This window comes from Martes martes (assembly GCF_963455335.1).
Source record: "Martes martes genome assembly, chromosome: 18".
NCBI lineage: Eukaryota > Metazoa > Chordata > Mammalia > Carnivora > Mustelidae > Martes > Martes martes.
In genome coordinates this window covers 22,322,912-22,346,585 of record NC_137906.1, presented here as the reverse complement: position 1 = coordinate 22,346,585, position 23,674 = coordinate 22,322,912, and the positions used below count along the sequence as shown (strand labels likewise).

Below are 23,674 nucleotides of genomic sequence, written 5' to 3'. Positions count from 1 at the left end.
TTTCAGAATTATCTAGGGTAACTTTTTTTCAAATGGAGGCAACTTTAAAGTCCAGCAATGGCTAGGTAAGCTATAAATTATATAACACCCCCCCCGCCGATGGAACACTGTAACTCATTTACAAATTACGATTACAAACTCAACAAAAATTTATGGAAAACAATACACTGTAAAGAGCAGGGCAGAATGCTACCCGTGGTTAAAACTATAAAAAGACAAACAAACATCTATATGTTACATAATATAAATCGGTGGTCTTCTCGAAGAACAACTGAGTGGAATCTATCAAATTTACGTGGATACACCTTTGACAGCAAATCCACTTCCCGGAATCCATCCTACAGGGATATACACACCAAGAACTAGCTTCCATCAACAGGAAAATTATAAAACATCCCACTACAGAACAGGGTTTCGGAGGAGGGGACTAAAGAGTATCACAACTTTCTGGTCTATAAATTTGAATGGTATTTTACATTCTCACAATGAGCATATATTTATGTGGGACTTAGCTAAAAATATAAAGTTATATTTGAATTTATGTGGCCCACAGTTCAAAAGGAACATGATATGACACACTGTTCTACCACAGTAGTGAGAATTAAGGGTCTAATACCAAGCAAGATCTGGATTCTCTAGTAAGTAGGTATTTAAAGGGCAAGGAGTCAGCTACAAAGTGTAGCGCCTGCTGTTTGAGGACCTTGGTGCTGATCAGAGGTGTGACTGCATCCATGGTGGTGGAGATGAGCGTAACAAACTGCTGGGTGTTCTGCCGATGGGCTTCGCTGCAGTACTGCGCTAGCCAGTGTGAGTAAGCCTGCAGAGCAGCCAGCGACTGAGCGTGCCTGTGAAGGGGAGAGAAGATGTGATGTTAAAGGTCAAGGTCGAAATATGTTAGCATTAAAGGAAGAATCCCACCCAGTGCATTTACTGTTTGAAGACACATGGCACAGAAATCATTTATTTGCTCAGGTAGAACCTAAAAATGAAAACACCATCTAAACCTTGCCACCACTGCCTGTAACACAGAAGGCAGTCAGCCCTCTAAGTAGCTGTGGCTCCTTTAGTGGAGAATGCACTTTAGAAACCAAGAGCCGGGGTCCTCAGGGGAGTGTTCTTTCTGGGGTCTCACTGCTCCTAGGAACTTTTGGGGGACAGAGCTAGGACTCAGGCAAACCACGTGGAAATCAAACTGAGCATCAACTCAGGAGGGCAAGCTGACCTCGAGGCAGGAAGAACACACAGCCACATAGATGTTCAACACCAACCTCATACAGTACAAAAACAACTAGACAAATTCAGATTTTTATGATTTTCTAAAATAAATAAATAAAGATCTAAATGTCCAAAAATTCAGTTTCTCTTTCCCTCTCTTCCTCTCTCTTCCTCTCCCCTGTCCCCTACCAACATACACAATCTGGAGAGCTGGTCTAGATCACAGAAGGTAAATGTAACGTGATTCATGATTAGTTAGACCTTGGGTCAAAAAAAAAGATATAAAGGACATTTCTGAGATGACTGGGAAAATCTGAGTATGGAAAAATAATATAGATACACACACACACTCTCTCTCTCTTAAAAATGCTACATATTGGGGCACCTGGGTGGCTCAGTCAGTTGAACGTCCCAAATCTTGGTTTCGGTTCAGGTCATGAACTCAAGGTTGTAAGATCCATCCCAGCACAGTGCAGAGTCTGCTTAAGATTCTCTCCCTCTGAGGGAAGGGGGATGGGGGAATGGGTAAGCCAAGTAATGGGTATTAAGGAGGGCATGTATTGCATGGAGCACTGGGTGTTATATGCAAACAATGAATCTTAGAACACTGTATCAAAAAAAACTAATGATGTACTGTATGGTGACTAACATAATAAAAAACTATTCAAAAAATTTTAAAAAAAGAAAAAAAGATTCTCTCCCTCTCCCTCCACTCACGTGTGCTCACTCTCTACCTCAAATAAATAAAATTGGATGACTTTGTTCCTAGAGAAACATGCTAAAGGATTTATAGGTGAACTGACATGTTGTCTGCAATTTACTTTCCAACAGTTCACCTACAAAAATAAAAAAGTATGTGTTCACATGTGAATACAAAAAGAAAGCGTAAGAAACAAAAGCCAATGGGGCAAAACACTCATAACTGATGAATCTAGTTTGAGTGTGTATGGGTGTTCATTCTATTTTTCCCCTTTACTACAGGTAGTAACTTTTTCAAGATGAGAAGTTAGGTAAGAAAAGGTATTAAGTACCTTAAAGTATGAAAATACAGGTAATTCATAGTGACCAAGCAGTTACTTTGTGTTTTATATTTAGAATGCATTGATTGCTTTACCCATCAAGCTTTGAGTACCAAAATTAAGAAAAAGGACATCAGTGTCCCTTTGGGGTCTAGGAATTTCAGTCAATCTAACCAATTCACAGAGCTCCGTAAAGCTGGAGGGAGGGGGCTCTGAAACTTCCTGAAACTGTGTGCAAGATGTTGTGTTTATGAGCAAATTAGCATTTTTCTCGGCAGAAGCTTCACAGCTTTCTCTAAATTCTCAAAAAGGAAAGCTATATATATACACGCATATACACACACTCTTAAAAAAAAAAAATCCTAAACCACTCTAGTAAATAAGACTCTATCATTTACCTAATTTGCAGCTCAAGAACTATCTAGAACAGGGGTTAGCAGACTTTTTCTGCCAACACCAGAGTATAAATATTTTGGGCTTTGCAGGCCATACATACTCTCTCCGTCACAGCTACTCAACTCTGCTGCTGTGGCACAAAAGCAGTCACAGACGATGTGTAAATGAATGGGCGTGGCTGTGTTCCAGTAAAACTTGATTTATAAAAGCTGGCAGTGGGCCGGATTTGGTACAAGCCATAGTCTGCCAACCTTTGCTCTGTTCTAGAGCAAGTCTGGGCACTGTGATCTCAGGGACATAGCCCCACCTCCAGTCCCCATTCCTCTAACCCTCCCATAGTCACTTTCTTAATGGCTCTCCACTGTCCAAAAGGCTCCTCTGAGTGTGATCCCTGAACGTCCTTCAAAATCACTCAAGTTCCCGTGTAACACACAAACACCCGAGGAGCCTCAGGCCACCCTGCTGTAGTCAGACTCTCCGAGTCATTCTCCATATGCTACCGTTTCAGCCACTGGCCTACAGAATAAGACTTGAGGCACTGAAGTTGCTTCCACTGTGGTCCTCCCATGCCTATCCGGCCTCCTCTCCCACCACCCAAGCTGCTCACCGCCTCCTTGACAGTGGGACCCCGCAACCCATCTGTGTCTGGGCTCCTGCCGCTCTTCCTCCTGAAATGCCCACTCCATGCACGCTCTGCTCTCGGCTGTCACCTGCTTGCTGCATTCCACTTACTCCAACCACCCCTGCCCCCAGACAACCCTCTCTTCCTAGGTTTGGAGTCTTTCTCTTCTTCACAGCAACCACCGCTGTTCTTTTTTATCTATAAACGGACTGGGACTAGAAAACTCGGTCTTTCCCAAGAATGCACCAGCAGCCCACTCTGTACTTACACATCGATGAGATCAGGTTTCAGGACCGACGGCACAGCAGTCTCAATGTTGTACAATTTTATCTGAGATCCATAGAGAGTGACTTTGACCAACCTGTTGGCAAAGAAATCGGCAGGAAGAGACACTCAGCTTACGGACTAAAACAGACAAAATGGACAAGGTACCAACAAAGGTCCCAAGGACAGACATTTTTCCATCCAAACAAGAATCAAGACCAGATCTTCAATTTTATCCCAAAGATCTAATCTGAGATGTGCATAAAGGTTTATACAAAGATACTAAGGCATGATTTACAGAGCCAAGAAATTCTGAACACAAAACAAATATCTAACAGGGAAATACAGTATAATATACACCATAAAAATAGCTAAAATCCAAGTATTTTATGTTGTGTATTTTACGACGAAAATAAGAAAAAAGTAAATGTTGCACATGGATAGACATATGATAAAGAAAATAGAGCAAAATGTTCACTGTAGAATCTAAGTGATGGGTATATATGGGTGTTTGCTGCAATTTTTTCAACTTTTTTAAGATTAAAAAAATGTTCCTGTTAAAATATTTGAGGGAGGGGGCAGGGCATGAAGCAAAACTTTTTAGAACAAATTGAAGGGTTTTTAACTTCAATCACAATCCTTTCAGAAGCAAGTTGCTGAGCCCACTGGCTGCCCACAGGCTCACTGCGTACAAACAAGCCTTCAGTCCAGTAACTGAGAGCCAGATTTCGGGGAAATGGAAACGCCTCTTTCACTGGAGACCAACGTTCCCTTCTGGGCAAAGGGAAGAAGCCAGAGGCCCAGGGCAGCTCCGTCTGTGCCTGCTGTGTAATGAAGCTCTCTAATGGAGCAGGTCTGAGGCAGACACCAGGGAAGACAGAGGGCATTCTCCTCCTGCAGTGCCCCAGGGCATAGCTTCTCAAGCTTCACCGACCCTAAGAACCCACTGGGGAGCTTGTTACTGTGCAGCTCCCTGGTCCGACCCCACAGACGGACTCCAGGGCGGCGAGGAGCAGCCAGCAAGTCTGCATCTGGCACTCCATGCATGGGGACCACATTCTGAAAACCACTCCTTTCAGAAGGGAGTGGAAAGCAGGACCTGCCTAGAAAACCCCAAGCTTGAGTCCCAAAGCATGCAGGGCTGGGGAGCAATGGGAGTCAAAGAGCCAAGGACTCTCAATCGAAATTCTGGAAAGGGGCCGGCATGGTAACACGACACACCCACGTGCACCCAGCATGTAATTCTGCAAACCGCTCTCCGTTCTGTGTCCAGAGTACATTTCAGCAGTGCTGAATATACACACAGCGGGCCAGCACCGCCATGCATCCCTTTTACCTTTCCATCCTATAAAACTCAACATCCACCTGCTGAAGAACAACTCCATCCCCCCTGCCCCAAGCCTGGCCCGTCACTGCCCTTGCTCTCTGGTTCTGACTAGTGCCTGTATCTCCTGTGAGTGGAATCACACCGTGTTCGGCTTCAGGTCTACAGCATCTTTAGTGCCGTCCCACACTAAAAACAACTGCTAAACGTGTCTTCCACCACTGCTGCACTTGGCAGCTTCGCCAGTAGGTCTGCCGTGTGCAGCCTGCAGGCGAGAAGCCAGCTCATCCCACTGGCCATGAAGGTCACGCAGCCCGAACGAGGAGCCTTCTCTCACACCCTATTCTAAACGAGGACAGAACAGCCAAGTATCTCTGAGTACTGGGCCTGCAAACCCAAGCAGTGCACAAAGAGGTACACCAAGGCAGGGACTCCGAAGTCTGAAAAAATGTGGTATCAGACAGGAAGAAAGACGCATCCCAGGCCTTGCCCAGGAAGGAGAGGAGGGGCGCTGGAGGCGGAAGCCCTGTGGTCGGGAAGGAGCACAGCATGTGGACTCAGGAAGCTAGTCACAATCCACTGTTCCCTCTTGTGAACGTGTGACCTGAAGCAACAAGGCACTCCCCATCTCCGGGCCATGGCTGGCTCACAGATCACATGAACACCCCCGTCCCTCAAAGTACAGAATGAAATAAAACGTGCAAAACCACTTTTTGAAAATTTCCTATTACTGTGTGCTTTTACTATTATTAATCTGCCTTTTAAAGATTTACTTAGAACTCTTAGTTATCTGTGCTTTTAGGCTAAGAGTAACAGTTAAAGAAAACTCAGGTGTGCAAGTCACTAGGCTTGGGGCTCGGTTTTGCTCAGTGAGTGACCAATGATTCGGCTACTGGGCCAATGAAAGAGCCCGGTGACCTGACTTCAGGCTGGACCCACATCCACCCAGTTTTGATCTAACCAGTCCACCAGCTACCTTGAAACAATCTGAGCCTCCTATCACATTGGAAGCACCTTTTTAAAATTATTTATTTAGGGGCGCCTGGGTGGCTCAGTGCATTAAGCCTCTGCCTTCGGCTTGGGTCATGATCTCAGGGTCCTGGGATCAAACCCCACGTAGGGCTCTCTGCTTGGCAGAGAGCCTGCTTCCCCCTCTCTCTCTGCCTGCCTCTCTGCCTACTTGTGATCTCTCTCTGTCAAATAAATAAATAAAATCTTTAAAAATAAATAAATAAAATAAAATAACTTATTTAAATTCAATTCCGTTAACATATAGTATTATCGTTAGTTTCTGGGGTAGAATAGCTGCATGACACCCACTCTCATTCCACCATGTTCCTCCTGAACGCCTGTCACCCAGTTACTGCTCCCCCCCATCGCCCTCCCCTCCGGCAACCCACAGTTTGTTTCCTAGAGTTGAGAGTCTCTTACGGTTTGCCTCCCTTCTGTTTTCATCTTATTTTTCCTTCACTTCAACCATGTTCATCGGTTTTGTTTCTTAAATTCTACACGAGATTGTACATTATTTGTCCTTCTCTGACTTATATCACTTAGCATAATACTCTCTAGTTCCATCTATACCATTGTAAATGGCAAGATTTATTCTTTATGATGGATGAGTCATATTCCTCTGTGTGTGTGTGTGTGTGTGTGTGTGTGTGTGTGTGTACGCGCGCATGTGCGTGTACACGTATACCACGTCGTTATCCATTCGTCTGCCGAGTATCTGACTTAATATTTAAGCACATGGGTTTGTGAGATGGAAGCTGGAGGCCTGGGCAGTGGGAAGTGGTCCTGAGCAAATGCAGCTGTACACCTGGGAGGCTCCTGAGGGGAGGGTAATGGAGAAGGCTGGTAGAGAGGTAGGGAACCATCTCTCGGGTCAGCTTTGACTCCTCAGGACTTACCAGGACTGGGAGAAGTCCCACCTCTGGCATCCGGCTACCCAGTTGGAAGAGGCTGAGTGCCTACTTGTCTGTCCTTTGCCTACCAGGCCTTTCCTACTGTCTCTTTACCGTGTGGGCAGAAATGTACGACTGACCTCACCTGGTTTCTTCTGAGACCAATCCTGTCTTTTTACCTATAGACCTGTCTGCTATGTGCCAGGCACTGTGCTAAGTGCTTCCTCTCACTAATTCTCACAGTCAGCTGCAAGACAGCAGGTTCCTTCCACGTTACAGACGATGGGCCTGGAGTTCTCAAAGGGTACGTGGTGCTCCGTGTGCACCGTACACCTGGCCACACACTGCCCTCACACAAGAAAGAACGACTGGGCTCTGAGGCAGGGAGGGCACCACGACGGAGCTGCCGCCTACCTCTCCACGACCGTGAGGGCATCGCTGAACCGCGCAGCGAACACGTCTCCGATGAAGTACTCGGCCAGCCGGCCCACGGCCTGCAGGAGGGAGCTCAGGTCTCTCAGGGAGCAGTGCAGGCGCCGGCAGTCGTTCTCCGCTGTGATGTTCAACCTGTGTCCTGCAACAGAACACTGCCAATGGGTTCCCGCGGGAAGAAGGTGCTGTAGTTACCACTACAGCAACAACTCGTCTGGGCAACTAGAGTGAGCAAAACCAACTGCTGAGGGGCGCCTGGGTAGCACGGTCAGTTAAGCGTCAGACTCTTGATTTCAGCTCAGGTCATGATCTCGGGATCATGAGATCGAGCCCCGCATCAGGGTCTGCAGTCAGTGGGGAGTCTGCTTGACACTCTCCCTCTCCCTCCGTTCCTCCCCCGACCAAACATGTGTAAACTCGTACACCTTGCAGTAACAAGCCAGAACAGCGGGCCCTGCCTCCACCCAAACCCGCACCCACAAGCACTGTAGGCCCAGAGAGAGCAAACAAGAGGGGCACACAGCCCACAGTGTGCAAACATGGACTGAGCACCTGATGTGACTCCTCTTGGGCCAGAGGGAGCGACACCACCCAAGGAAACAGGCAGGGCGGCGCAGTCACTTGCCGATACGGGTCATACTTCTGGGGTAGAACTGGTGTCTAGACTGGCCCCTACATCTGCAAAGCTGCCCACTTTCCACACCTGGGCTGGCCACAGAATGCAGCCTCCGTGGGCAGACAGGCAGGATCCACTGCTCCGCCAAGAACAGGGTGGAGTCAGCACGCCACACCCCAGAAGGTCCGAAGAAACACAGTCTGGGATGAAGGCACAGGGCCTGGAGTCCGAAGACACAGCGGCCCAAACACCTGCTGGCTCTGGGCCTCAGCCAGCCCTTCTGAGTCTCAATTCCCTGTCTTTAAAAAGGAAAATAATGCTCCTATGGAATTCACTAGTGTACCGGCAAAGTCAGATGGCCTGCACAGGAAACCCTGTGAACTGTCAGGTATAAAGCATCACTCAGTGTTTGTGTCATTATATATAACAAAGAGCATGTGGTTTTCTAAGACCTGAAACTTTCTTTTCAATATAATTTCTTCATGCTGAGTGATAAAGGCACAAAGGTGAGGGACAAAAATACTTGCAATTCAGCCACCTCCTTGCCCTGCAGACTCCTCCTCACAAAGGTCCACAAAAGACAGTGAGCATCGCTGGGCCGGGAGAGCTCACTCTGCACTGGATCAAGTTCTGCGCCCTCACGCCACAGGAGGGAGGGTGGGCACCTGCAATGCCACCGCTCCCAAAATACCAGCCCCCTCCTGCTGCCATATCAGGAGTTTCCTCTCTGTGATGAGACAGGAACTGGCCAAAGGCGACCCCCTCCTGTGGCATTCCCCAAACATCTTCCCAGAACCCAGGCCTAAGTACACAGCTCCCCGTAAGCATGGTGCCAAACCTCCTGGGGCTCCCTCCCAGCTCTGTGGGAGAACCTGAACCCCCAGCATCCACTCCAGGGCTCTCACTGCCTCCTGCCATTCCCATTTCCCACGTGGACCCCCCGGGAACCCCCGGTGCCTGAGGTCCCTGCCTGGACTGCCCCCGGCATCCCTGGTCCCTTCTGCCTTGCATGTTCTCCCCACTCTCCAGACTCACCCAAGTCCCTTCTGGGAGGCCTGCCCTCTGCACTGCCCAGCAGAAGGAACAGGCTTCCCTCCCGTCCTGTGTTCCCTGCCAGGGCACTTCGGCGCACACAGGGAGATACACTAAGGAGCCACACGTCTCCTCATGGACCATAAACTTCCATAAGGGGAAGGAATGTGGCCAGGAGCTGGCACGGCACCAGGTAAAGAACAGGCACCACAATGAATGACTGAATGAGATGCGACAGAACACAGACCAAACCAAGAAGGACCAGGTGTGTCAGGTGCTTGAGTTCCTCCTCATACAGCCCTCGGCCCTCAGGAATGTTCCCTTGTTATTCAAAGGCCACTATGGACAGGCACTGTGAAGCCGCAAACAGCAAGCCTGAACACCTCAGAAGGTGCCAGGAAGCGGCAAGTCTGAGGCCTCAGACCCTACACGGACTTCCCAGTGCTGAGGCTTGGAACACAGCCTGGGACAGCCCCCGAGCATGGACAGGAGTCTGGAAAAGGGTGTGGGTCACATTCCGGGGAGCAGGAGGACAAAAGGAAGGGGCGATGCAGGGAAGGACCTTTCAGGGACACAGCCAGTGACAAAGGCCAGCTTTTGCCTGCCCCTCAGTCGCCTGCTCCTCCACTCTCCACCCTGCATAGGGAGCAGTGCCTCGGGGAATAAACACCAAGCGGGATTCTCAGCCCGCAGGCGGCCCTGCCCAGGCCCCGGGGGCGAGTGTCAAGGAAGGGAGCCAGCTCCCCCATCAGAACAAGAGGACGACCACACGCCAGTGCCAGCCAGATGAGCCCATGGAACAGACAGAACCAGGAGGTATTTTTGGTCCTGTGGAGAGAACGCTGCCTCTCCTCCTCTCCCAGCTAACAAAAACACCACAATTATGCACCTTCTGAACATCAAGGATTTTCAGGGCTACAGCTCCACATCAGACTCCAGAGGTAATAAGCTAAAACCTGTTGTTCCTCTGACACCAAGCAAGCTTTAGGGCTGTGGGAAGAATGTCTGAAGAAAACTCTACCCAGAACTGGGTGTGGTGGTAATATGGGCTGAAGAGAGGCTGGCGTTTCTTCCCCAGGGCAAGGCGGCTGGCCTGAGTCTGCACCCTCCCTGGGCCCGGGCCCAGCAGGCCACCCTGCCCACTGCTTCTCCACGTAACCACACCTGACCCTACAGTTAGGTACCCTTGGGTTTACCGAAGAACTAGGTGCTTGAAGAGCAGTTACACAAAATGTTTCCCTTTTAAAAACCAAACCAAGGGGCGCCTGGGTGGCTCAGTGGGTTGAAGCCTCTGCCTTCGGCTCAGGTCATGATCCCAGCGTCCTGGGATCGAGCCCTGCATCGGGATCTCTGCTCAGCAGGGAGCCTGCTTCCTCCCTTCTCTCTCTGCCTGCCTCTCTGCCTACTTGTGATCTGTCTGTCAAATAAATAAATAAAATCTTTAAAAAAAAAAAAAATAAAATAAAAATAAAAACCAAACCAAAATACCACCCTAAATCGGGTTTCCACTGGAGTGGGTTCTCAGCAGTCATCCTAAGGGGCCTGCCCCCTGCCGCCCCCACCCCCCGCCCCCACATGAAGACACCTGAGGCAGGGCCTCTTCCCTGACGCCCCTCCAGGGAGTCTCCCCTCTTCAGTCAGCTTGGTCAGAAACACTGAGGGAAGAAGTAGTCCCCCCAGTTCCTTATGATCATCACTGGTCCCACCCGCCGAGGGGAGAACACAAAACCAGCCTAAGCCTGCTGACCCAGGCCAGTCTTCGGGAGAGGTGAGGATTCTCCCCTCAGCTGAAATGCAGCCCTGGGTCCCTTCATTTCCTGTGTCACCCTCCTGCTGAGAATCCTTGCCATCCTGACTGTTCCTCTCTAACCCACCCCGAATCTGTCAAAGAGCAGTACTTAGAATAGAAAACAGATTGGGACCGCCGTGATTTTAAACTATTAGTCTGAACCATAAGAAATTGCTGATATTTGACCATTTCTGACCGACCAACACTGCAATTCCATACAATTCAATTGAATACACATGTGCCATGTAAGGTTCACATTAATGCAAACTGTAGCTGCTTCCTTCCCACTGTCTGCCAAGGCAGACACGTGCACAGGCAGGAAGTACCCCAAAGCAAAGTCGTCGCCCCCACCTCCAAACCCAGACCCCTCAATACCACCGGAAGCACATAATGTGGCAAGGAGCCAACCTCAACTCGAGGGGCAGGCCTGAGTGTCCACCGAGAAAGCTGTTCCCAACTACCCACATCTTCCGTTTGGCTAAGGCTTACATGCCCTCCTGACAGCAAAGAACATCCACGAAGGGGGACCCCCTGCTACACAGAGGTTTTCAAAAGAGAAAATCCTCTCCCCTAAAGCAAGTTACCCCGAAGCTGTCGAGATGCACTCTTCACCACGTCCAAAGGACAGCTTCCTGGCAAATCACATCTTAATGTTAAATAGTACTCCGTCTTCTCTTTGTTGGAGGGCTGGGGAGGTAGGGGTGTGAAAATCATTTGAGGAATTCTACTCTGAGAGAGGAAGTAGGTCGTAAAGAAACCCGAGCAGAGCAAAGAACGTTTAGAGACACAACCACCAAAGACAGGACCTCTCAACCCACAAACGGCGGGAACGACCAACAGAAGCAAAGGGGGAGCTCCCAGGGGCTAGAGGGGCGCACAGCCACTGAGGTGCCACAGCAGCAACAAGTCTTGCCTCGGACCGGATCACAGACGTGGGGGCAGAAGACCAGCAAGAATCAACAGGAAGACTCCCATCGACACGGACTCCAGAGGAGACCGAAGAATGAAAGGCTGGTGGGCAGCAGCACACAGGAGCGGCGGGCCCACCCTGTCAGAGAAGACGCCACGGTCCCTGGGAAGAGGCGGTAAGGCTGCTGACACAGCACAGAGGTTATGTCAGAGGGTGAATGGCCATGGGACCAGGGAACAAAATGTATTCAGAGTTTCCATTTTTTTAACAGGCCTTGCATTGGAAACTTGGCTTTGGAGCCACCAAGGGGTGGGGGAATGCTTCGGCGTGAATAAGAGAACTTGTTTTAAAACAGGAAGTAAGTATTTCTTTGGCCTGAGAGGTTTTTGCCCCTGGAGTGTGCACTGAGGGGTGAGATTTACAAACAATCTGGAAAAGCCAAGCATACTGTGAAATTGCCAGCAAAGGGCTTTCGATGAGAACAGGTACGTGATATTGCACGTAGGAAAAAACAAGACTGATTATCCTTCTCGGATGAGAAGTTACCAGTATGTCTCAGAAAAAGGACTTAAAAATCACTCAGATTTTTGTCCAAAGACAGACTCAATGCAACATAAAGAAGGCAGCGACACCCTGGAAAAGGAACACGGGGTCAATGCAGAGAAGTAGGGGAGGGAGTGCCTGCTCAACCTTTTTAAAGATCAAGAATAATGTCTTGAGGATGCCGAGTACATTCTAATTTGATGAGTGGCCCTGAGGAAGAGACCACCGGGGCACAATTTCTCCCCAAGAATGGATGCTAGAAACATCGGTAGCATTGGGACACGGTCAAAAGGATTTTTGTTAATGCTGACAGCATATTCTACAGGCATGTTTGCTTTGAAAAGTGGTCTTTTTAAAGTTCTAAGTTGTTCTTAGCCTATCTACAAACTTTGGGGCATGCCAAGTCCCATCGACCTCCTGGGGCCCAGTGGATTATTTAGAAGCTAATACAGTCATGGAAACAAACCGTCACAGGCCACCAAGAAGGGCACCCTCAGAAAGAGCCTCTCGTGGAGGTCCTGCCATGAATAACAAGCTCGTCCAGGAGATGGTCTCTACCCTGGGCGGCTCTGTGCCAGGCTGAGACAACAGTTACACAACAGAGGGACTGGAGGCCAGGGCTGGGCACAACTCCCAGAGGGGAAACACTAAAGAAGAGCAGTGTAAAACCACCACCAGAGACAGGAAGGGCTGGGGGGCTGGGGGGCTGGGGTGAGCACAGGTGCATCTGCAAGCACAATGGTAAGTTGCTGGGGTTTCTGATGTTTTTGGCTAGCAAAACAGAAGTCAGGTTGGACTTAATTCAACTTTTTAATCATTCCCTGTGACACCATCTTGGGACAAATAAAAATCTCCGGACATTAACTTCCCGTTCCGTGAAACAGAAGCAACTGGTACTAATCCTCCCAGCTGCAGGACAGGTGAGAGAGTTAAGGGGAACGTAGACAAATACTAAAGGACCAGGCAGGTAATGCGCATTTGACAAATGGAAGCTATTATTGTCATCAACAAAATAACCCCAAAATGCCAAGAAGAAACCCCAAGCAGGCACAGCCAACAAAGGGCCACCCCAAGTCTTTCCTCCCAGCTATGGCCAGGCCTCCCGTGGGCCATCGACAAGAGGAGAGCTGCTGATCGCTAGCTGTCAGCGTGTTCCACATGAGTCCGCCTGCTCCGGAGCCGCTCCTGTGTCCTGCTTCCAAACACCCGGGAACAAAGAGCACATGGCAGGGAAGCCCAAGGCCATTTTCCCTAGCACACTTGTGGCTGAAAAGACCTAAGGAAATATTCTAAGTGCTGGGCTTTTTGGGTTTTTTTTGTTTTTTTCTCTTCAAAGTTCTCCCTCTTTGCTCCAATTAGCTGCGCCCCACCCCGAAACAGCTCTCCAGAATGCACTGTCAGAGTCTCATCTTTTGCCTCCCCACAGGTCCTTTAGATCATGATTCTTTAGAAAAGTTTTTCCTGTGCGGAAGTGGGGAGAGAGAGAGCCACGGGGAGGTGGCGGTGGAGAAATCATGTTCCAACAGCAAAGGCGGCAATAATTAAATATCAGCCCGATATTTTTTTAATGTTGGTTAAAGTGAGAAAATAAAAACCAGTTTACCTGACCCTGAAGTAACTATAAACTGCTGTAACCCCAGATAAACTTCTAAATTGTCCTGAAGAACTGGGAACTGAAAACAAAGAAACAAAGATTAAAAAAAACATAAACGCATATTTTAACAGCATTTTTAACATTAAAACATTATAAGTATCTATGGGGGGCGGTGGGCATCAGATAAAAGAAACTTCTCTGGGAACTTTTACAGGCAGCTAAGCAGAAGTGTCTCCATTCAGTGCCCTGCCCTCAACAATTTCTACAATTCACACCGCCAACTAACGGTTGGAGTAAGAAAGAAAACATTATCAGTTCGATACTCTTTTTCTAAACAAAGCAGTGGATGCTGGGTAGGACTATCAGAACTGTCATGTTCCTAAAAGAGGACGTCAAACCCCAAATGGTCTGACCTTCTAGAGCTCAGAGACAGGGCCTATCTATCTCCCTTCAATTCCAAGGGAAACTGTTCTGGAAAGAACTACCAGATATGCCTTATTAAAGTGCATAACAAAGTGAAAAGACAGGCCAAATTTTCTGGCAGTCAGATTCCCTTAGTCATTTAGTACACAGGACCTTCATAGCCAAAGCCCTATCTTTTCTTTCTAAAGCTGCTAACTCACCATTAAGATAAAGATCAGACTTTAATGTGACAGGTCCCTATGAAAGGCAGCTGGAAAACACAACAGCACTTTCTACAAGAGAACACAAGCCCCCAAAATCACCTTGCCCTTGAAGGCTTAGGGAAATCTCCCCAAATAACAAGCACCACTTAGTGAATGAAAGCAGTCCTTATGCCCAAGAGTCTAGCAGATAAATACAGGCAGAGTGCTAGTGATGAGCTTTACAAAGGCTCGCTTTCCAGCAATGTAATCTTTGTAAATCCTCTACGGCACCTGGTCATTTCTGAGTTACTGATGCAGGCATGAAGGCAGGCATTAGGAAAATTCCTATTATATCCAAGAGTTCAGGAAAGAAAAACAGCACTTCCGAAAGTTGGTTTAAATATTTGGGGGAAATGTTAACATTCGTTAAACTTGAGGGTTGGTTATGGTAATTATTATGTTCTTTAAAAATAAATAAATATAATTTAAAAAAAATATATATATATATACACAGACACAAAAGTATCAGTGAGCAAAAAAGCTTACTACTCATGCTACATGTGCAGGGAAAAACCTTAGGCTCCTCATCCCCCTCCGAGAGGTGAGTTACCAGTGTTGAGAAGGCGTGCGTGGGAAGGAGCTCCATCACCTTGGCCACCACCTCCAAGCTCTGGCGCAGGTAGCGCTGCCACTCCGTCTGCTGCTACAGGGGAAACAGAGAAGGATCAGCTCTTCCAGGAAGGCAGAGTCTTGACATCTCCCCTGCCCCTTCATCTGCAACCTCAAGTCCACTCTCACACAGAAGATCTTGAAGAAATGGCAAATGATGGAACTGGGTTACTCAGTACTTTAAAAAAGATCAACCTAGAGGGGCGCCTGGGTGGCTCAGTGGATTAAGCCTCTGACTTCAGCTCAGGTCATGATCTCAGGGTCCTGGGATGGAGCCCCGCATCAGGCTCTCTACTGGGTGGGGAGTCTGCTTCTCCCTCTCTCTGCCTGCCTCTCTGCCTACCTGTAATCTATCTCTCTGTCAAATAAATAAATAAATAATCTTTTTTAAAAATTAAAAAAATAAAAAAGATCAACCTAGAGTATTTTAATCCAATGAATTAACTTCATAAAAAGTTATTTCCTCAGAAAGCACATGACCCACAGAGAATGGCCTAATTTTTCCCTTACGGTCAAAGGAACACAGATTTCAAAAAGCCACTTGTGAAGTGCTCGAGCCCCCCCTTATGACGTCCCAGCTATAGAAGTGTTCACGCATTTGTCACCTTCTGAGACAGTCCCTGACTACCTTCCTGTCAGTAGAACAGACCACATCAGTGCCACTCAAAGTATCGCCCACAGGCAAGGCAGCATCTCTTGCAGGCTCGTAGAGAATGCAAATTCTGTGGCCCAGCCCCAAATCAAAGTCTGCTTACCAAGCTGTCCCAGTGATTCTCACCCATGCTCAGCCACGAGAAGCACCGTACGAAATCATACGGTTAACAAAAGTGAAGCTCACATTTACCACACACATACAACGTGCCAGGGATGTAGCCAGTCCTTCCACAAGCTACCTTCATGTAACTGTCAGACACACTGCTCCCCTTTCGGGAAAGGAGGAAATTAAGGCTCAGAGAAATTAAAGGCCTAGACTTCTACTCCTTGGGGTCCAAGGCCTTTGGGCTCCAAGTACAAGGCTCTTTCTAAACCAAACATGGCCACCCCTCAAGGTCTCACCATGCCACCGTCACTGTTACTTTGAAAGACATACCACTGACCTGAAAATTCTGAAGTGCATGGCGGGTAAGAAAAAGGAACATGGGAATTGTGTCCTTCGACACATATTCTTGGATGGGCACACCAGCATCAATAAAGTCAAGACTGACTTTAAGACACGGATTTACAAAATACACTCGGAAGAGACTTCCTTTCGTACTAGGCTTACCATTTAAGTCGTGCTTTATTTCCACCTGCATCCGGCCGCTTTTGTTTGTTGCCCAAAGTGGGGAGCAGAGGTGCAGAGGTGAGGCAAGGGAACGAGAGGAATACAGAGCCCTTACTAAACCTCTCCTCACTGTGCATATGGCTTCTCTGCTTATATCTCTAGTCCATACAGATAAAAATGCCTGTCAACTTCCTTTTACAATTAAGGAACCCCAAAAAACGAATAGGATATACAGCTGATCCTTGAACAACAGGGGTCTGAACTGCGCGGGTCCACTTATGTGGAATTTTTTTTCAATAAACACAGTATGGTACTAGAAATTCATTTTCTCTTATGACTTTTTTTTTTTTTTAGATTTTATTTATTTATTTAACAGAGAGAGACAACAAGAGAGGAAATACAAATAGGGGGAGGGAGAAGCAGGCTTCCCGCCGAGAAGGGAGCCTGATGCGGGGCTCGATCCCAGGACCCTGAGATCATGACCTGAGCCGAAGGCAGCCACTTCATGACTGAGCCCCCCAGGTGCCCCTCTCTTATGATTTTCTTAGTAACATTTTCTTTGGTCTAGCTTACTTTATTGTAAGAATACAGTAAAATACAAAACACGTGTTAATCAACCATTTGTTTGTAAGACTTTAGTGAACAGTTAGGTTATCAGCACTTAAGTTTGGGGGGAGTCACAAGTTATACTCAGATTTCTGACTGTGCGGGTGATCAGTGCCCCTAAGCCCCGCACTGTTCAAGGTCAGCTGTAAAGTTCAAATGCACAACTCAAACTGTAAGACTACTCTGGCTCCAGAGCAGAGAGCTTACAGGGTCCCTGTCTCTGGACTCACACCAAAAACAACAACTAAAGTCGATGAGGACACGCTGCTTACATCGTCATCCAGAGTCTCGTCATCCAGCTCCTCCAGCTGGGCCTGGTTGTATCTGAACTGGATTCGATTCAACACCTCCGTGAGCAAAAGGACTAGTGCGTCTTCGTACCTACGTGGCAGAGAGAAATTCAACATCAGGTGACAGCGGGCTTTTAGCCTAGGATTTTGAAACGGCTTCCTAAACTCTGAGAAAGAACGACGTCCCTGCTGGATTACCATATACAAGCAGCATGTGAACTAGATTTAGTTTATGGGTTGACATGTGCGTGTGTCAGAGTGGAATGGCAGCAGGGGTATTTCCTCATTTCGCCATGTGCCAGGCATCTTCCTGATGGACTGATGGGTCCATCTGCACTGATGGACTGAAGGATCTTTTTTTTTTAAAGTCAGCTCCATGCCCAGCGTGGAGCTCCATGCAGGGCTCCATCTCATGGCCCTGAGATGAAGTTTCAAGTTGAGATCAAGAGTCGGACGCTTAACCGACTGAGCCACCCAGGCACCCCCCAACAACCACTCTTAAAGTCTATCCTGCCTGATATTTGCCGTGCTACCCCAAATCTCTTTTGGTTACTGCCTGCATGGAAAATCTTTTACTTTCAACCTATTTGTCTCTGAAACTGAAGTGAGTCTCTTAGAGACATGTAGTTGGATCATGTTTTTTTAATCCATTCTGCCAATCACTGCTTCTTAAACTAGAGAAGTTAATTCTTCACATTTCTTCATTACTGCTAAGGAAGGACTTCTGCCATTGTGCTACTTCTTCCCTCTAGGTCAGGGCTTTCGTTCAACTCCTCCATGACCACCTTCTTTCGTGTTACAGACATCTAGTGTGCCATTTTCATTCCCTTGTCACACCTTTCACCATGCATTTGTGAGTCATTTTCTCATGGCTGCCCTAGGGATTATAAGTAATTATATATAAATATCAATTTATACTGATTTAATATAGGATTCAATAATTCAATCCTTTTAACATCTAAGAGAGATGGCTGGTATTACTGGTCTATTTCTGATGAGGAAGCCAGAGTTAAAAGAAGTTAAAATAAATTAAAAAAAGAAGTTAAATAATAAATAAATATTAAAATAAATAAATAAAAAGAAGTTAAATAAGCCAAGGTCACCAAGCTAGGTGATTTGAACCTGGGATTCCATAACTCAACATCCTATGCTCTCCCCATAAACCACCAACAGTCTTTGGGCCTGCTCCAACCACTCCCCAAAACCTCATCTTTAGTCAGTTTTTAAGAACACTTAATACCTAAAGGAAGAACTGGAAAAAGCCTGGGGGAACCCTGCTCCTTTGACCTATATCTAAGAACTTCTTGAAGAAACATTTAAAGCTCCAGGCCTGGATATCTCCCATACGTGGCAAGAACCTACCTCAGAAGACACCAAGTTACCTGCAGCAGGTACACCAAAAGGGCCAACAAGTCACTAATTTTCAAGAACAAACCTGCTGCTAAATGTCTGTCTGTCCCAGAACGTTTCAAAGATAGGCAGGGACTCCCCCTCCTCACAAAGCTGAGCATCCAGGCCAGGAACTCAGCACCACTCTATCCCGCACTCTAGGCTGCTGGGGCTGTGAGCACATAAAGCACCCTGGTCCTCCACCTCGGGGAGCCTCCGTGGCATGGGCTCTGCAGGAAGACGCCATTTTTCCTGTGGGCTCACCATCCTGGCTGTGTTGCCCTGGCCAACAATCACCCGGAAGTAATAAATGGTTCCACTTTCAGCTTCCCCATTCCTGGAACCAGCCTCATGCACAGCCAGCCTGCACCCCCTCCTCTGCAGAGTGAGCTCCAGCTCCATGGGGCCCCTCCTCTGAGCTCCTGTGGCAGCTGGGTGTTACCCTCTCCTCAGAGACCTGAGCTCCAGCTGCATGGGGTCCAGCCCTCTGATCTAAATTTCAGTAACTCCACCTCGTTCCCTTGGACCCTCAGCCCTAGCAGTGGGGCTGCTTCCTGTAGTTCTCATCTGCTTTATCTTGGTGTTTCCTTCTTGCTCTTCCAATCCTCCAACACCAGTTTCACCACCAACTTTCCTACATTGAATTCTTAAAATAATTAAGTCTGGTTTCCATCTTCCTGACAGGTATCTACCTAATAAACCATCTAAGCCCATGCAGGTGAGTTCCAGCACAAGCTAACCAGAGCTAAAAGGTATCCAGTGCCAAGATCAAATACAGTCCATCCAGTCTAAGTCACAACCCCTGGACTGAGCCTCTGTACAGAGGGTCTGCGGACTCCACTAGAGCCCTCCTGAACAGTCACACTGCAGAGTCTGGTGGGCACAAGAGCTCATTTTTTCATTAAGACAAAAACAATGACCACCCCTCCCCACAGTGTTTGCAAATGACTTAACCTAGGCTAAACAGGCAACTGAACATGGCCCAGAAATGAATGCTGGTGGCGAAAATCACTAATAACGTAGGCAGCATCTGTGGGAAAAATTGCCAATAGACTCAAAATCCCATTTCAGTAGACTTCAGAGAAAAAGGTAAGATCAAACACTTAAGCCTGGAGCTTATATCTGCCATTTGCTCAGACAAAAATTCCTAAAGTTAATTACAGAAATTTTATGCCATAAATTGCTATACTGAACCAAAACATTTTCACAATTTTGCTAGGAAAGAAAATCCACTTCAGACCAGAGGGCAGATGAAACCTGTCATCTACAAATTGTCTTGCTGAGCTAAAAGAGAATTTAAAGACTTTGTATGCATAGGATAACCTTAAATTAGACCTAAAACCCTACTGGCAGTTAGCAACGCTGGCACAAAAAAAGCTTATCACATAGAAAACTAAACTCGACTAGAATCCAGGCTAAAGCACACTTAGGTAGTACTTGCTTCCCCAAAGTGTCTGATGAGGGTAGGGAGAGCATACAGGTGTGGTAGACTCTGGTTGTCTACCCAATACCCATTCTTCTTTTCTCCCTCAGTTAAACAACTGGGCACTGAAGCCAACTGGAAGACTACATTTCCCAGCCTCCCTTGCAGATGGCAGTGGTTGAGGACATATTAAGAGAAGTCAGTGGGCAGAGCCTCTGGAAGAGCATCTTTTGTCCAACATCTCCCCTTCTCATTCTTGCTATGTGAATCGTGGTGTGATGTCTGTAAATGCAGCATCCATCTCCGACCACAAAGTGACTGTGGAGACGGAAGCCATGCCCGAGGCTGGTAGAATGAACAGGTAAAAGGATTCAGAATACAAGTAAACATATAAAGAATGAGAAGGCACTGACCATTTATCAAGGGAAAGACAATCAACAGAAGCCAACCTAGAGATGCCAGCACACTGGAATTACCAAAGACTTTTAAGGCAGCTATTGTAAATATCCTCTATAAGGTTTTTCAGATAGAAGGTGCTAGGGACTGAATTGGGTCCACTTGAAATTATTATGTTGAAGCCCTAACACCCATGTAACTATATTTGGAGGTAAGGCCTGTAAAACAGCCAGTGGTATTCTGTTATGTGAGCTGATCAACACAGTAGGTAAATGATCACGAGAAGGAAACCTGGAACTTAAAGAATGAAGGACAAAAGAAAGAGAACTGACAAGTGTCTGGGTAAATACCATTTCTCTAGTATTTTCCAGACTACTCCTCTCCCCCTAAGATCTTTAAAATGTTAATGATGGATGAAAGCAATAATAAAACATCTGATGGGGTTTTCCATGGATATAAATGTAAAATGTGGCAACCTCCATCAAAGAAGGGAGGGGAAATGATGTATGTGGCAGCAAGGTTCCTACATACACTTGCAGTGGTGAAATGCTAATGTGAAAAGCAAATATACTGTAATATGAGAGCAAGCTCTAGAAACCGCAAAGAGATATCGTAAAACAATAAATACACTGAAAAGGGAAACTAAATTTGTGTGAAACTAACAAGAGTCCCAAAATAAATGAAGCAAAAATGATAGGGCTGAAAGGAGACATGGATAAACCCACAATTATACACAGAGAGCTCGCCTCTCTCCTGGTCACGGACAGAGTATGACAGAGGACACACAGAACCCCACCACCAACCTGACCTAACCGACATCTACCGAACACCCCATCCAACAACAGCAGAAAACATGCTCTTGTCAGCCACACTCTGAACAATCACCAAGAAGACTGTTATAAAACAAACCTTAGCAAATTGAAAAGAACTGAAATCACACGAACTATGTCTGCAGACCATAGTAACCAGAAGATAGTAACAAGAAGATAGATGGGAAACCTCCAGATATTTGGAAGTTAAACAACAAAGAGAAAACCCCAAGAGAAATCACAAAATCTCTTTGGCAAACAAGAAAAGGGAACACAGGACAATCTGATGGGCGCAGCTAAAGCAGTAGTCAGAGGGCAATCTGCAGCACGACAAGCTTGAACACGCAGTGGAGATAAACCTACAGGACCTGTGTGGCTGGAGACACAAATGTGATTCCTGAGCATCCCACCATCTGAGTTAAATAAAACGGCAGCAACTGCACAGGTGTTCAGTAAACGATGAGTATAAGTACAAATGAACAAAAAATGAATAAATGCACAGGCAAGTAAAGGACAAAAGTCCAAGTCAGGTGACTACAAAGCCTGGGGCAGGACCCTAGACCGCTTTCTTAACTCAATGCAGTAACTGAGACCCCATTCACTTGCTCCCTGCGGCCGTCAACAGCATGAACAACAGCATGAATTCCTCCTCACAGGACCTAGAAAACTCCTGGAGCCCTGATACAAACCTAGTTATCACCTTTTATTAACTGTCTCAAAATGCCACGTGCCACAAAGGCACTTCCTTTTCGTTAAGCAGAAAAACCCACCCGGAAAGAGAGGGGAGCAGGTTTTCTCATGCTTGCCCATGTTTGTTTACAGTGCAGCCCAGTGTCACTCAGAAGCCCTGGCTGGTCTGTGGCCGAGACTTGCCAGTACTCTCACGACAAAGGGGATCACAGGACATGACTCAGTAACTCTAGGTTGCTTAACTCCCTTCAGGTTTCCTCATCTTCCTGTAAAAATAAGTTTCTACACAGGTGGCTGCTCCCACCGTGACAAGCTCAAAGAGAAGGGAGAGCGGGAAAGAGAACGAAGAGAACCAGCACTTATCCCCTGCCGGCAGCCAAGGCACTGAACACGCTCCAGTTCACTTCCCTTTTTCAACAGCTTGTAAGCAGACACAACGCTCCCCGGAGTACAGCACAGGAAAAGGAGACTGAGCCTCAGGCCTTCGCAAACCACCACGTGAAAACGGCCAATGTGGACCATGCACTCCAGCAGCAGCTCTGCTGGGCAGGTTGTGTTACAGAACACACTCCTCCGACAGTGGGACATGAGCCCCAGCAGCTCTGATCAAGAAACTCAGGAGCATTCTCACTGAGTGAGGAACATGCAGCACTCCAATTCCCAAGCTCCTAGGTCCAAAAATAAATCCATGTACATTTGTGCTTCTAAATGGAGAGCCTACAAAGCCTACAACACTTTGTTGTGATGAATGATGCAAAACCAAAAGACCACAAGGGACAGGAACTGAGCGCTGTCTCTAACTTAACCACACCCACGTTTCCCATTTAAGACACCAAGAAAACATTCTTGACTAGTTCCTGCAAGATCAGTTACTTCTGAAATTCCGGTTCAAGCCACAAATGTGATTCCAAAAGCACCTCACCTTCTTTCAGATGAGTTTTATCAGCTGAAAAACATCTGATCGCACTTATGTGCTTTTTTAAAATGAGTGGGTCATTACCACGAGCCAAGGCTCTTCATCAGCCCTTCTGCAGAACTGCACATGTCTGACATATCAGGGTCTCTTAGAACCTACAACAGTGGTTGCCACATTTCAAAACCTTCATCTAAGGACGCTGAGCACACACCTGCACAAATGTATAGTGTAAGAGGTGACAGGGAAAATACAGACATTAAAATTCAACTATTTTCTTTGTGCCCCTCAGGGGACTACCTTATATACCGCCTTTGGAGCCGCAAGCTAGATCACTAGGCAGTGTCTGATCAACAAACCGTTCCCTGGGAGATGATTACTATTCAATATACTATTCGCAAACCACAGACCGGCTTTGAAGGGTTGGGGTTTTTTTGTTTGTTTTTTCAAGGGCATAAAAGTGTTCTAAGTGTATGTTTAAAAAAAAATCATTAAAAATTAGAAAGCCTCACTTAGGATGACGATCAAATGATCAATGAGAAAAACTCCTAATGTTTAAAGCGGTCAGGCTTCATCCCCGACAACTGTGACATCAGAAGACAGATGCGTGGGCAGGCAGGTCAACTTGTGCAGGTGGAGGACTCTATCCCTTAACTCCATGGTCACCAGCACGGTCAAAGGGCAGCAATGTCTTCTGCTACTTATCACAGTTGTGGTCATCACTGTGATCAATGACTAAGTGCCAAAAATAGGCTAACTACTGGGCCAGGCACTTTATATATAGATGATTTCCTTGAATCCTAACCATCCTGCAAGAGACGTCAGTATGTTCATTTTGCAACAGGAAATGTGATCAGCATATAACCTGACCAAAAGTAACACTGCTCCCACAAAGCAGAAAAGGAATTAAAATTCTATACCAGCACTCTTTCTGTTGGTACAAAAATGTGCACAAGCGTATAT

General features: G+C 46.9%; 1 protein-coding gene across 3 annotated transcripts in view; it reads right to left on the bottom strand.

The window, feature by feature from the left end:
* XPO6 (exportin 6) overlaps positions 1–23,674 on the bottom strand; it is a 101,357-nt gene that overhangs the window by 14,022 nt on the left and 63,661 nt on the right. For 2 of the 3 annotated variants that reach the window (XM_080829978.1, XM_080829980.1), the window contains 6 exons: positions 17,074–17,182; positions 14,873–14,965; positions 13,667–13,736; positions 7,156–7,315; positions 3,521–3,613; positions 701–845 (listed from right to left, as the gene is read on the bottom strand). In XM_080829978.1, the coding sequence (XP_080686104.1) occupies positions 701–845; positions 3,521–3,613; positions 7,156–7,315; positions 13,667–13,736; positions 14,873–14,965; positions 17,074–17,182 (670 nt within the window). The remainder of the gene's footprint in view (positions 1–700; positions 846–3,520; positions 3,614–7,155; positions 7,316–13,666; positions 13,737–14,872; positions 14,966–17,073; positions 17,183–23,674) is intronic. The other variant, XM_080829979.1, reaches the window with a different exon arrangement.